This window comes from Mustela lutreola, chromosome 3 (assembly GCF_030435805.1).
Source record: "Mustela lutreola isolate mMusLut2 chromosome 3, mMusLut2.pri, whole genome shotgun sequence".
Lineage (NCBI taxonomy): Eukaryota > Metazoa > Chordata > Mammalia > Carnivora > Mustelidae > Mustela > Mustela lutreola.
Window position 1 is genome coordinate 9,715,220 of NC_081292.1, and position 13,599 is coordinate 9,728,818.

The following is a 13,599-nucleotide window of genomic DNA, read 5'->3' on the forward strand; positions in this document are numbered from 1 at the left end:
TTAAACTAGTATGAACTAGATTCTTTCCATTTCTTGCCTGGAAGTCTCAGAAGCTGAGTGAAAACAAGATCTCACTCCTCTTGAACTCCCTTCAGTGCTTTCTCAGACTTTTTCACTGTTTGTCCCCAAGGACCTCTCCTCTCACTTCCCACGGTCCACAGAGAAGAAGACTAAGCTGGTTCCCATAAAGGTACTGTGACAAATGAGAACTATCAAAATGGGAGTACAGACAACCTCTGCCATGTTTAAACATACAGACCCAAGTATACTAACATATGTACACACCATGTATATGTGTGACTGAAAATCCACATACGGAGAGAATTCTCTTGCCCTATTATCCCATCACAACCCACAACCCACAACTTCCTCAAGCTTTTCACTCCTCCTCACTCTTCTGTTTTTCTTTTTTTTTTAAAGTCTACAGGTTCAAGAATGAAAAGAAAAAACATTAGAAAACAGCATATAAAAGCTGGGGAGGAAGAATCTCAAAAGCAGAGCTTACCTGGTCACCCCTTTGCCCCCAAACAACTTCTTTCTGGCCCAATTTGATTGTTATTTACTTCCCTTTTTTGCTACTACCAAAATATTCACCAAGAGAGGTTTATTTAGCTCACCCAGAACAGTCTTCTAAAAGTTACGGATTTTGAAGAATGAAAGCTATGGGGAAGGGGGTGACTGTGCTCATCCAAGAGGATATAACACAGGCATTCAGGAATGGCAGATGGAGAAAAGGATAACAGGATCCTAAAGAGGTAAGAAAGTGAACAGGAAACAAAGACAGATGTTGCCTATTTCAAAGCTGTGTCTATACATGTCACCTTCTAAAACAAAGCCTTAAGAGACTCTTGTACAGCTATCACAAGCTAGCAAGACTAACATTACTATCACAGTGTCTGCTTTGTGTGCCTGTCATCACTCCTTGGGTGATGAGAGGACTAAGCACAAGGTGGCACGGAGCACATGAACAAGATGCCACCAGGAGGATGGCTGATGCCTCATGACACAGCAGCCTAAATGGAGGGCAGCAGATGGTGATGCCTTTGTTCAAAAGGAGGAGGATCTATAGCTACTACAGATAAACAGCTGGCATCCAATTCAGATCTAGATCTGGCCTAACCAATATATGCTAGCCATGAAGGAATTTTGCCTAAAGCACAAGAATATTGTAAGGATCTAAATGAGTTAATCAGCTAATTCATTACAGTGTTTACCCAATAAAACATTAAACTGGCACACATTACTCAATAAGTGTTAGCTGCTCCTGCTATTGTTAATCATTATTATGACAAAGATGACTGCTACCATAACTGAAGGTTGCTTAGGAAATTAGAGTTTAATAATTAAGATTATGATGTACAGGGCCCCTGGGTGGCTCAGTTGGTTAAGCAGCTGCCTTCGGCTCAGGTCATGATCCCGGAGTCCCAGGATCGAGTCCTGCATTGGGCTCCCACCTCCACAGGGAGTCTGCTTCTCCCTCCTCTGACCTTCTGCCCTCTCATGCTCTGTCTCTCTCTCTCAAATAAATAAATAAAATCCTAAAAAAAAGAAAAAACTTTATAAAAAAAAAGATTATGATGTAGAACTTTACAGGTAGAACCATTTCTGCAAGGCAAATATGTTAAGAAAATTTTAAGTTTTCAGCACCATTTCCTAGTCCCCTGAATTCTATTTGATACAGTTTTTCTTAAAAAAAAAAAAAAAAGGGAATGACAGATAACTCAGTTATGCCTGAAGAAAACCAAAAGCACTTTTATTTAAAACCAAGTGGGAAAAAACAAACCTTGAATCTTAAAAGCTTTTTAACATACTCATTTATCTCACTGATTCAAACAAAATGTCATTTTGCAACTTCAAATATATAATTCTGGAAAGACTCAGAAAAAAGTACCATCAAGCCTTTCATTTGTATTTAGAAAATTTCAAGTTTCTTTTTATAAATATTAGTGGAAAATGTTAGATGAAAATGTGTTCAAAAGACAAGATCTTTCACTAGGGGGCAGTACATACCTAAAAATAAGGCATCTTAAGTAATAAATTTTGAACTTTTTTTTTTTTAAGGATTTATTTATTTATTTGAGACAGGGGTGGGAAAGGAGAGAATCCCCAAGCAGACTTCCCACAGAGCATGGAGCCCAATGCCCGGCTCAATCCCAAGACTCTGAGAACAGGACCTGAACTAAAATCAAGAGTGAGCCACTTAACCGAATTGAGCCATACAGACACCCCTAAATTTCATAAATAACTATGGATAGCACAAACACTTTTCACCTACACTGGTTTATATGTGAAACTCACGTCAATCAAAATTTGAGAAATATCTGTATATTTAGTAATCCTTACGATACTAAACAAAAGAAATACTACATTCGATATATTTGCTATATTTTAAAAGAAAACAAAATTGTCAAAATCATTAAAATCTATCCTTTTCTTTAGGTAATCTTTATACCTTTTTGCCCCATTAATAAGTTAACGTCAGCCTTTGAGAACAGAGAAAAATTTTTTTATTTCTTTTTTTTAAGATTCATTTGAGAGAGAGAGCGGGTATGTGTGTGTGCACGCTGGAAGAAGGGAAGACAGAGAGGTAGAACCTCAAGCAGACCCCTTGCTGAGCCACCCAGGCAGCCCAGAAGAGGGGGAAATTTTATTTAAAAAAATTTTAAATGTACTTTAGGGAGGGAAAAAAAAAAAAGATTTTAATGGTAACTGGAAAAAAAAGGAAATTAGAAAGACAGTTACAGTTACCTCTATCTTTCTAAGGCTCTACACTCATAATAAAGAGTAACCGCATAATTCAAATTGGCCAATACTAAACTGAGGGGAAATTATACCTATGACCTGTCAGACAATGTGCTTGTATCTGAAAACAACTAGTAAATCCCTTCTCAGCTTTCTTTCTCCACGTTAAAGTAACTTTTTACATTTGTTTTGCTTTGTATAAACCAACATTGTAAGTTTGCACATTAAAAGCTAGTTATATATCTGCACATCCCTTATTTTAAAAGAAAACTAAAAATTACAAACATGCTAAATCTTGACTTCAAACTGCCTACAATAACTCTCTGAATTCAGGTTAGTTTCTTTCTTTTCAGGTGTAGTATCATAAAGCTCAACTACTTTTTATTTACCAGATTCATTTTGATTTCAATTCCTAACTTTAGTTTCTCATTTCCACATATATATCAATCTATAGACTGTGCCTGCAGTTTAAGTATTTGATTCCAGATACTGACAAGTTTAAAAATGTTTAAAAATACCCAAATCAGTTGTTAGGATAAACTAAGACTGACAATGATTCAGTAATATTCTTTCATTCGTTCAATTTACGTATGCATTCATTTAAAAAGAACTTACTGAGAGCCTACTATGTGCTCGGCACCATTCAAACTAGTGATACACCAGGCCTCAAAACAAGGACCCTGTCCTCTTGGGAGTTCATATTCCATAAAGGAACAAGAAACAGAGATAAGAAGAAGATAAAAGCCTAAACTGAGAAACCAGTCTCAGTTGGACTACTTCAGCCAGTCCTTTTTAATAGTGATATAAAGTCATATTTCAAGAAAAAAAGTGTGTATTTTCCCATTTCCTTTGGTAATAGTTATGTAATATACTATTATGTCTTCTGGTAATCAAAACACAGAACTCATTAATAAACTACTCTAAGACTTTAAGTCACAGAGTAGGGGTGCCTGGGTGGCCCAGTCGGGTAAGCATCCAACTCTTGATCTCAGCACAGGTCTTAATCTCATCAGGGTCGTGAGTTTAAGCCTCCATGCTGGGTGCAGAGTCTACTGAATAATAAGTCAAAGAGTAAAATAATACATACTCTGTTCGTATTTCTGGATCACTGTGACAGGAATGACACATGGCACTGAAGCGAGATACAAAAAAGTCATAACGTCTGTGATAGGATGGTGTGTCTTCTTCAATATTTGCAAATTTGACAAACTAAAAAAAAGGCACAAAAAAACCCCCAAAATATAAACATGTTATCACCTTTTGGAACGTTTGGAACACATTTATTTTCATCCATTATTTGTTACATTAACAAGAACTATCCAAATAAGCATCAAGCGAAACATACAAAAATCATAAACATTATATACATACAAAAGAATTTTTTTAACAAACGAGAAAAATCAAGAATATAGCATTATAAATATTACCTTTAACACTTTAACCCAGTTCCTTTTGAGTGAGTGAGCCCACTCTCTAAAAGAAAAGGTCTTACTCTAAAAGCTCTTCTCCAGGGGCGCCTGGGTGGCTCAGTTGTTAAGTGTCTGCCTTTGGCTCAGGTCATGATCCCAGAGTCCTGGGATTGAGCCCCATGTTGGGCTCCCCACTGAGTGAGGAGCCTGCCTCTCCCTCTCCAGCTCCCCTGTGCTTGCGTTCCCTCTCTCACTATCTCTGTGTTATAAATAAATAAAATCTTAAAAAATAAAATAAAATAAAAGCTCTTCTCCATTTCCTAGACACTGACTGTGCTTCAAGGATAACCTCAGTTAGTCCCAAACCTGCAGAAAATTTTATTCCTCAATCATGGGCTGTATCACAGATTTCACAAGAAGCAACAGAAAAAGCTAGAGAGAGTGCTTTTGTTTTTGTGGTTTTTTTTAAGATTTTATATTTAAATAATCTCTATACTCCAAGTGGGCTCCAATGCACAACCTCAAGATTGAGTTGCACGCTTTGCTGACCGAAAGAACCAAAAGAGCCAGGCACCCCTAGAGACAGTGTTCTAATCATCCACCTTTGCATTGTTTGTCCACATCCCCTGACAAGAGCATTTGTTTTTATCAGGTGAAAACATTCTAAGAAGAGATCAATCTAGATATGCTAATTAAACTGAAAGAGAACAGTTCTACTCACAGAATTTGTTCCAAGAACTTGAAGCTTTGGTTCCCCTGATTCTAGCAGCTTTGCTACCATATGAAGAAAGCTTTCCACAAATGGCTTGATGCTCTGAGAATGGCAAGCCATAAGAAGCTGGTCCAAAGCCTCCATAGCAATTAAAACATACCTAAGTGTAAGAGAAAGATAATGTCAAAAGATTACTAGCTCTCCAAATTCTCTTAGGTGCTTCTTCATTGAGATAATCAAATGTAAATGCACAGAAAGGAAAAAGGCAAATTTAGTAGTTCCTAAGTGAAATCTTACTTCTCACAAACAGTAATGATCTTAGATTATATAATAACCCTCATACTGAAGTACACAGAAACTATACTATACTACCACCACACAGTCTCCTTTCTAAACTCTTCTAAAGCTTAACATTAGCTTTGTGTATATTTTTCTTTGGAAACACGGACATTTTCTATTTTCCAGATTTCTAACCATCTATCTTTGTACCTCACCCAAAGGAGTTACTATAAGCAATGTGCCCGAAGTTTCCAATATAATCTATATGTATTTGTAAATGAGTGTAAAAAACGTCACCAGCAACAACTGGTTGTTGTTGGTCTCATAAGGAAACATAAGGAGTTTCATAAGGAAACTCATAAGAGTCTCATAAGGAAACATTTCATAAAGTTAACCTTACAATTCATCAGATTTTAAAAATTAAAATTAACTTTCAATAACTTTGTTTCAATAACTGTAAGACTTGCTAAAATGTTTTAAGAGGTAACCACATGGAAGTAGAGAAAACAAGTATCACTTGAAGAATGGAGTACTCTAAGAAACAAGGATCATAAAATGAATATGGAAAAGTACTTATAATCCAAATTATCCAAGTTACTATTGTTCAAGCATAGAGAATGGAGTAGGATGGCAGACCCTGATTTATAGGTAGGTATACAGCTAGCACAGCTCCAAATCAACATGCTTACATTCTCTGGACCTCAATATCTAAGCCTAATGTTCTCTTTTATTATTCTACCGATAGGAAAAAACATTAAGGGAGTCAATTTCTATTATTTCCATTACAGAAATATTAGAATACCAAATATCAACGGATGCTTAAGCTAAAGGCAACTCTGTTAACTCACATGTCTATTCTTAAAACATGACCATCAGAAAAGTAATAAAACCTGCAAACATCTATACAGTATACATATTTCCTTGTAACATGTTACAAGGTTTTATCTTCCACATATCATCTTTGCATGACTCGATGACCAAAAAATGTACAGAATTATTTAACTTAGGAAGAATTTTCAGAGACATAGTATTAGCAGCAATTAGTTTTCTTACCCAGAACGATGTCTGACAACATCCCTGCTCAATCTTTCTGCCAAGTAAGAACCAATTCGGTCCAGTTTCTCTGGAGCAGATACTGCATAAAATGTCAATTTCTCCATGTCGGCTTTAACAAGGCCATCCTAAAAATAAGAAGAACGGCAAGATAAATAGGCTATCTATATTTTCATAGTTATTTTTTACTTCTAAGCATTGTTTCCTTCACATGTCCCCTTTTTGGGTTGCATGATTAATCCATTATTTATGCTGAACCTTTCTGGCTATAACCTCCTTACTGTAAATAGTCACAATTCTGGATATAGAATTTCCAGAAAGTTAAAGAAATGCCCTTATTCAGGAAGAATACTTAAAAGTATCTTCACAAGCAATGAATTGTTCTAACACCTTCCTAAATAGAGAAACAGCTCAACTAACTACAGTATATAGGGAATGGGATGTATTTTATTTATTTATATTTTAAAAGATTTTATTTGAGACAAAGAGAGACCGTACAAGCAGGGGGAACAGCAGACAGAGGGAGAGGGAGAAGCAGGTTCCCCATGGAGCCGGGAGCCCCATGTAGGGCTTGATCCCTGAGCCAAAGGCAGACACTTAACCAAATGAGCCACCCAGGGACCCCAGGAATGGTTGTATTTTAGTGAAAAGGTCTCAAACAAATTTATTTCGATTTTAAAATTTTACACTGTTGTTAAGCCTATTTTACTCCTTACAACAGTGAACATGTTAAAATGATTCAAAACTTGTTGATATCATTATAAAGACTTCTTTTAATTAATAACTGAGAAGATATTAAGAATTGCATGAATCTCTGCTTAGCCAACATATTAAAAAAACAAGAAGAGGACCCCAGTGTGGGAGTGGCAAATTTTCACTTGTTTCTCCCCTCTAAAAGGTGACAGGCCACAGGTCTTATGGTACTCTCCACCCTCAGACAACAAATCAATTATCAGCCTAAAATGTTTTGGTCCTATATAGTCCAAGTTAACTAAATGCTATTTAGGATTGCTAGAGGAGATAGAAAGAGAGACAGAAAAATTATGTTAAATGATGAATCTACAACTAAAAATTTTTAAAAATCTGCATTTTCAACTGACCCCTCCATATTCTCTGGCTATTTTGCCATCGCTCCATCACCAACCTATTTTTTTCTACTGGGTTTTCCTCAAACTTGCTACTTTGCCACCTCTCTTCCCTCTCTGACATCAAATGAGCTCTTTTCCTTCTCAAAGATGGAAGCCATCAGATTAGGATTTACTGGCAAAAACACCCCTGCTTTCTCAGTGCCCTCTAAACTAGTGGTTTTCCACCACGGTAACTTCACTCCCCCAGGGCAATGACTGGAGATATTATGGGTTGTCAAAGCTGGGTGGTGGGTGTACTAGTATCTGTAATAGAGGCCGGGGGGCTAATAAACATCCCACAATGCACAGGATAATCCAAGAGCAAAGAAGTAGCTGGATCAAAAGGTCAACAGAACCTGAAGAAACACTGCCCCATGCAAAGTCAAAGTGCCCTATTTTTGGAGGACTTGTCTTGGAGAAATCAGTTCACCTATGTTCTTGCTGTTTGCTTCACACGGGCCAGGATCTGGCTCCATCAAGTCAGCCTCTCTCTTTCCTGGTTTTTTAACCCTCCCTCTGTATTAGTTCTTCCACATCATTACTTAAATCTGACATCCTCTCATCCATTTTTTTAATTCCTAATTTTATTGAGAAAAAATTTATACACAATAAACTATACCTAAGTATATAATTTGAACTATGACAGCTGTTTATCAGTGAAACCACCACTAAAAAACAAGATACAAACATTTCTATCATTTGCAAAAGATTCATCATGCCCTTTGCAGTGCATCTCTTCCTCTCCAGGCAATCACTGCTCTGCTTTTCAGCATTATCAACAGCAGCAAGTGACGGAATCAGTCTGTATGACTCCTCTCACTCAACTCATCTCTGCCTGGGGATGCTTCTCTAGCTCACCTGGGTAACTCCTACTCATCCTGCAGGTCTCAAGGGCCTCCAAAAAGCCTTCAATGTACCCTCCCAACTTTCAAAGACTGGGTAAGAGGCTCCTCCTATATGTTCCTTTAGCTCACTGTACTTATCTAGATTATATTTTATCATTCTATTTCTCACTCATTATCAGATTGTTTCTCACTCATAAGTAAATACTTGTCAAGTGCTAACTATGCACCAGGTACAGTCATAGACACTAGGGAAGAAAGCATGAGCAAAGAATTATATTAACTCATTTAATCCTCATGAGAATCTTATGAAATAGGCACTATTTGTAATTTCTATTTCATGATGAGAAACTGAGGTATCTGCCCAAGATCACAAGGCTAGTAATTATTAAGACCTGGTTTGGTCCCCCTCATTAGATCACTCTTTGAAGGCAGGAACTTAACATATAGACCTCTGTACTCTGGGCAGTATGCCTGATCTATTTGGGATCTACTACATGATTTTTTATTGTTGATCAATAAATTAAAAACAACAAATAAGGTCAAAGGGTTATAAATGCCACATGTATGCAAGGTTTATATAAATTTTTTTAAATCTTACTTTACAGATCTCCATTTGAACAAATCTTATCTAAATACTTGGCAATCAATCAATACTTTGCAAAAATAAAGATTCTTTCTATAACCATTCTCTACCTGTCATCACTAATCTAATCTACCTGTCATCACTCCCATGGTCACAAATGTTCAAAACTCTCTCACTGCCTAGGAGTTAAAGTAGGAGAAGCTTTGTCTGTCACTCACTTTCCTCCATAATCTGGCCTCCACCTTATCTTCAGTAACCGTATGCCCCGGACTCCTCAGGACAGTGATCTGAATATTCAGTCTATTAAATGACATGACTGGAATTTCAAATCAGAAATCGTGGTCAACGTGATTACCACCCATTACCCTCTACAATGAGGCTATATAAACCTCCATTTGAAGGCTCTTAATCTCAAATGTACCCCTTGCTTTCTCTTGCACTCCTCTGCCTTTTCTCTAAAGGCCCCTCACTTGCAACAAAGAGACTAATCTCACTTCTCCAGATGGCAACACATCCTTCAAAACCCAGCAAATCTCATTTCCTCAGAGAAAGCTTCCCAGAGATTGCCAAACCACAGTAAAACCTCTCTGCTTTAAAGGCAAAAACTTTACTACCTGTTTTACTTAAAATTTTGCTTACTGACTTTTGCCTTAGGACTTCATATTTAGTATGCTGTTGCTTCATGTCAGTCAATGGATGGAAAGCTACTAAAGATGGGTACCTTATCTTTGGTCTCAATCTGCCACAAATTATCTAGGCATATGGAAGCCAACAGTATATAACAAATTAACCTCTTCTAACTGGCTGAATATTTAAATCAAATCTGATTAAAAAATGAGATATTTCACATACCATGAAATATATAAAAGTTAAGATAGCCAAAAGGTTTCTGTAATTGGCTATATTTTATTTATTTTCTTGGCAAACATTTTTTTAATTTTTAAGTAATCACTACACCCAACGGGGACTCGAACCTACAGCCCAATGATAAAAAATCGTATCCTCTATGGACTGAGCCAACCAGGTGTCCCAGCTACATTTTAAAATAAAGCAATTAAACCAATCTAACATTTTGTTGTTGTTGTTGTTCATATCCATTTAACACTGGACTAAAGGAATCTTGGGAAACCCAGGACAGTGCCAAACAAAATCATTCAAATTCAGTTCCTCTGAAAACAGTAATCTTCCATAATAAAGTAATGGCTATAAAAAATGTACAAGCATTTAAATAAAAAGAGAACAAACTGTCTGGAATATTATTCCTTTACTTCTCAATTCTCCTTTGAAAACTGTGTGGCCAAACTATTTACTCTTCAGATCTTAGCTTAGATTTCATTTCCTAAAGGTCTCTGTTCTCCAGGCCCACATTAAGCATCATTCAAACCTACTCCAGAAGCGCCCTGTACTTCATCTCTCTATTACAGCATTCTTTCACAAAATATTGTAATTGCCAATTTCCTTATCTGTGAGCTAAGCGAGAGCAGAAAACCATCTCTATGTTCACAGTTGTATTCTTAGCATTTCGTACAAATAATCTGGCACTAGGTTCAAAAATTTCTGAAAAGTATTACTTAAATATAGGAACCATCTAGACAAGAGAACACCATCTGTCCATCATTTCAAATGTACAGTTAATCTGTAAAAAGGTTCTGAAAATTAGACAAGCAAGCATGGGTCATTTTAAAGTAAAAAAAAAAAAAAAAAGATAAAGCTAAAAATAGCACTGTACATGATGGGATTTAGGAGTAAAAGTAGAGAAAATGAAATTAGGGAAACCTTAGGGAGGTCAGCAGGGGGTAAGGATGGGTCAGCAAAGAGAAGGATCAGTAGATGTAGATCAAATTACTTTTGGATCTTCAGGGAATATGTTGTCCACCAGGCGTTTGTAGCGAGGACGCAGAGCAGAACAGCAGCAACACACTCCTGGTCAAAAAAAAATAAAATCACAAAGTACAAAGATTATTCATACTGTAAATCTGACCTAGAAATTCAGATTCTGAATATTAATGAGTTACTTAAAAGAAAAAGAAAAACTGCAAATTGGCACTAACAGAAAACAGGAATGCGAATTCTATTACCGACTAAGAAATGGAAAACGTCCTCTCCCTCCCCAAAGATACCAGGTCAAAGTGAATATGTTCATGAATTAGTCCAAAATTCCAAATCAAATAGTTTAGGGGGGTGTGTGTGTACAGGTGTACACACGGTACACACACACCCACACGTGCTACCAAATTCACCCTATAAAGCTAATTATCTATTTTGTATCCCTTCACTTCCTTTCTAATCTCATCTCCTACCACCTTCTGTGTCCCCAGCCTTACATTCTCATTTCCTGGCCTGATCCACTCACAGTCCCAGCCACATTGGTCTTGAGGAACAGTCCGCTCCCTTATGCCTGGTGAAAACAATTAATACGTGTATCTACATAATGCTTCATATGAAGAACTATACTAGAGGGGGAAACCACCTCAAAGGAAAGTCCAGGAATTTCAAAAGTGCTCAAAGGCTGCTCTTCATAGTTTCAGTTATGGGTATCTTGGTAAGAGCAATGGATTGGGATCCAGAATATCTGGGTTCATTCCAATTCTTTCACTTAAATGACTAAATTGCCTTGGGTAAAGCACATCAGTTATCTGGAAAGAACTATGTAAGTGAGAGCGATTAGTTTTCTTGTCCTGCAAACTAGTAACAGGAATGCTGGTCTGGAGTCACTATAAAATTATTCCCATGATTTATGAAACTGGAGGATGTGTGTCTCTGTGTAAGTGTGCCTTTGTATGTATTCAGAAACCAAAATATAGCATGAAATACTGCTTTAGCTAGAAATTAAAAGAACTCAGATCTAAGCAGACTTCTACTACTCTCTCACACAGTAAGGTTATGCAAGAGACAACTTTTCCAGATCTCACTTTGCTCGTGAAGTATGCACCATTTTTGCACACAGTCATATAACAAATGTCAACCAAGTGTCCAGCACTGACCAAAACAAGTTAAGACGGAGTCCAGATTTGCAATGGAGCAGAGTCAATAAAGTGATAAAAACAAGAGAGACTTAAGATTTGTAGAGCATCTTTAGTGATCATAGAGCACTGTGCATATATAACATTTCTACAAAACTAGTGAAGTATTACTACCATTACTTTACAGGAGTTGGAAGTGCAGCAGAACTGACCAAGTAACTTACTCAACAACATTGTCTGAGTGAGAACCCAGTGTTTAATTCTGTAACCCCATGCTCTTCCCACAGCACCACAGACACTAGTGGTCAAATCAGTCAACATCTAACTATTTCATGTGTACTGATTATGTGCCTAACTAAGACCATGCTAGATGCCATAAATACAAAAAAGCTAAGAGACAAGATCTCTGCCCTTGAGTTTATGAACTTATTAAAAAATAGGGAATTAATTTCAGCAATATACACTTGGCACTATGTGCTGATAATATAGAATGCTACCTATTGTTCAGGATGTTTTCTACATTAACAGAAGAAAAAAAATTCCAAAGAGTTCACTGGAAAATTTTTCAGATTAAGGAACATCAAAACACTTGAACTCTTTTTAGAGTCCAAAAGCAAACACTGGTCCTATTACTAGAGGAAAAGAAGGGGCAGGCGAGGGAGAGAAAAGCCAAGTAAGCAAAAGTCATATTTCTCTGTCTACTATGACAAATATAAAAATACTTGAGATAAATATTAATAAACTAAAATAAATTAAAATCAAATATGTATTGAGTGGTTATTATGCAGAGCACCAAGCTAGGTAGTGAAATGATGAAAAAAGCTTGCAACCTGGTAAGAAGATTCAAATGAATGCTCTGCTAACACTAATGCAAGGCCAAATATAGTACATTCAAATTGTATCATGGCAAAGAGACCAGTAAGGGATGGAAAAACAACTCTTACTGCTTCAAATTCCCTGTCAAAATGGTAAATTATGTTATTTTCAATAAGAAAAGACTCTTAATAGCTATTAAGTTTCACTTACATTGACACTTTCAGAAATCATACATTGCTTTTAGGTTTTTTTTTTTTTAATTTTTATTTTCAGCATAACAGTATTCATTGTTTTTGCACCACACCCAGTGCTCCATGCAATCCAAGCCCTCTCTAATACCCACCACCTGATTCCGCCAATCTCCCATCCCCCCCCCCCGCCCCTTCAAAACCCTCAGATTGTTTTTCAGAGTCCATAGTCTCTCATGGTTCACCTCCCCTTCCAATTTCCCCCAACTCCCTTCTCCTCTCTAACTCCCCTTGTCCTCCATGCAATTTGTTATGCTCCACAAATAAGTGAAACCATATGATAATTGACTCTGCTTGACTGATTTCACTCAGCATAATCTCTTCCAGTCCCGTCCATGTTGCTACAAAAGTTGGGTATTCATCCTTTCTGATGGAGGCATAATACTCCATAGTGTATATGGACCACATCTTGCTTATCCATTCGTCCGTTGAAGGGCATCTTGGTTCTTTCCACAGTTTGGCGACCGTGGCCATTGCTTTTAGTTTAAAGAGTTTTTAGAAAAGATGTGAACTTGGAATACATACCACATCCAGCTTCTACTTTCAGAAAGCTTAGGTCTATTGAAGAGAAACAGGAGTAAAAAGGAAAATACCAAAGAGGCAGTATGGGGTTAAAGGACAGGGTGACCCCAAGGTCTCTTCCTGTCCAGCAGGTGGGCAGGTTACTTTATCTTACTACACCTATGCTTCCTCATCAGTTATGCTTTCTTTGTACCTACTGGGAAAATTAAAAATGAAAAGGGTAACATATAGTAAGCATTCAATAAAATGGTAGCTATAGTAATGCAATAAAAGATACTACAAGGGGTAAGCAGGTGTTTG

At 37.0% G+C, this 13,599-nt stretch overlaps 1 protein-coding gene across 3 annotated transcripts in view; it reads right to left on the reverse strand.

The window, feature by feature from the left end:
* The window catches only part of EFR3A (EFR3 homolog A), a 114,183-nt gene that overhangs the window by 64,434 nt on the left and 36,150 nt on the right, over window positions 1–13,599 (reverse strand). Inside the window, exons 2-5 of one of the 3 annotated variants that reach the window (XM_059165605.1) lie at window positions 10,597–10,673; window positions 6,196–6,323; window positions 4,873–5,023; window positions 3,830–3,951 (exon numbers count right to left, since the gene is read on the reverse strand). In XM_059165605.1, coding sequence (XP_059021588.1) covers window positions 3,830–3,951; window positions 4,873–5,023; window positions 6,196–6,323; window positions 10,597–10,673 — 478 coding nt within the window. Of the gene's footprint in view, window positions 1–3,829; window positions 3,952–4,872; window positions 5,024–6,195; window positions 6,324–10,526; window positions 10,674–13,599 lie in introns of all 3 variants that reach the window. The other 2 variants (XM_059165606.1, XM_059165607.1) reach the window with 2 other exon arrangements.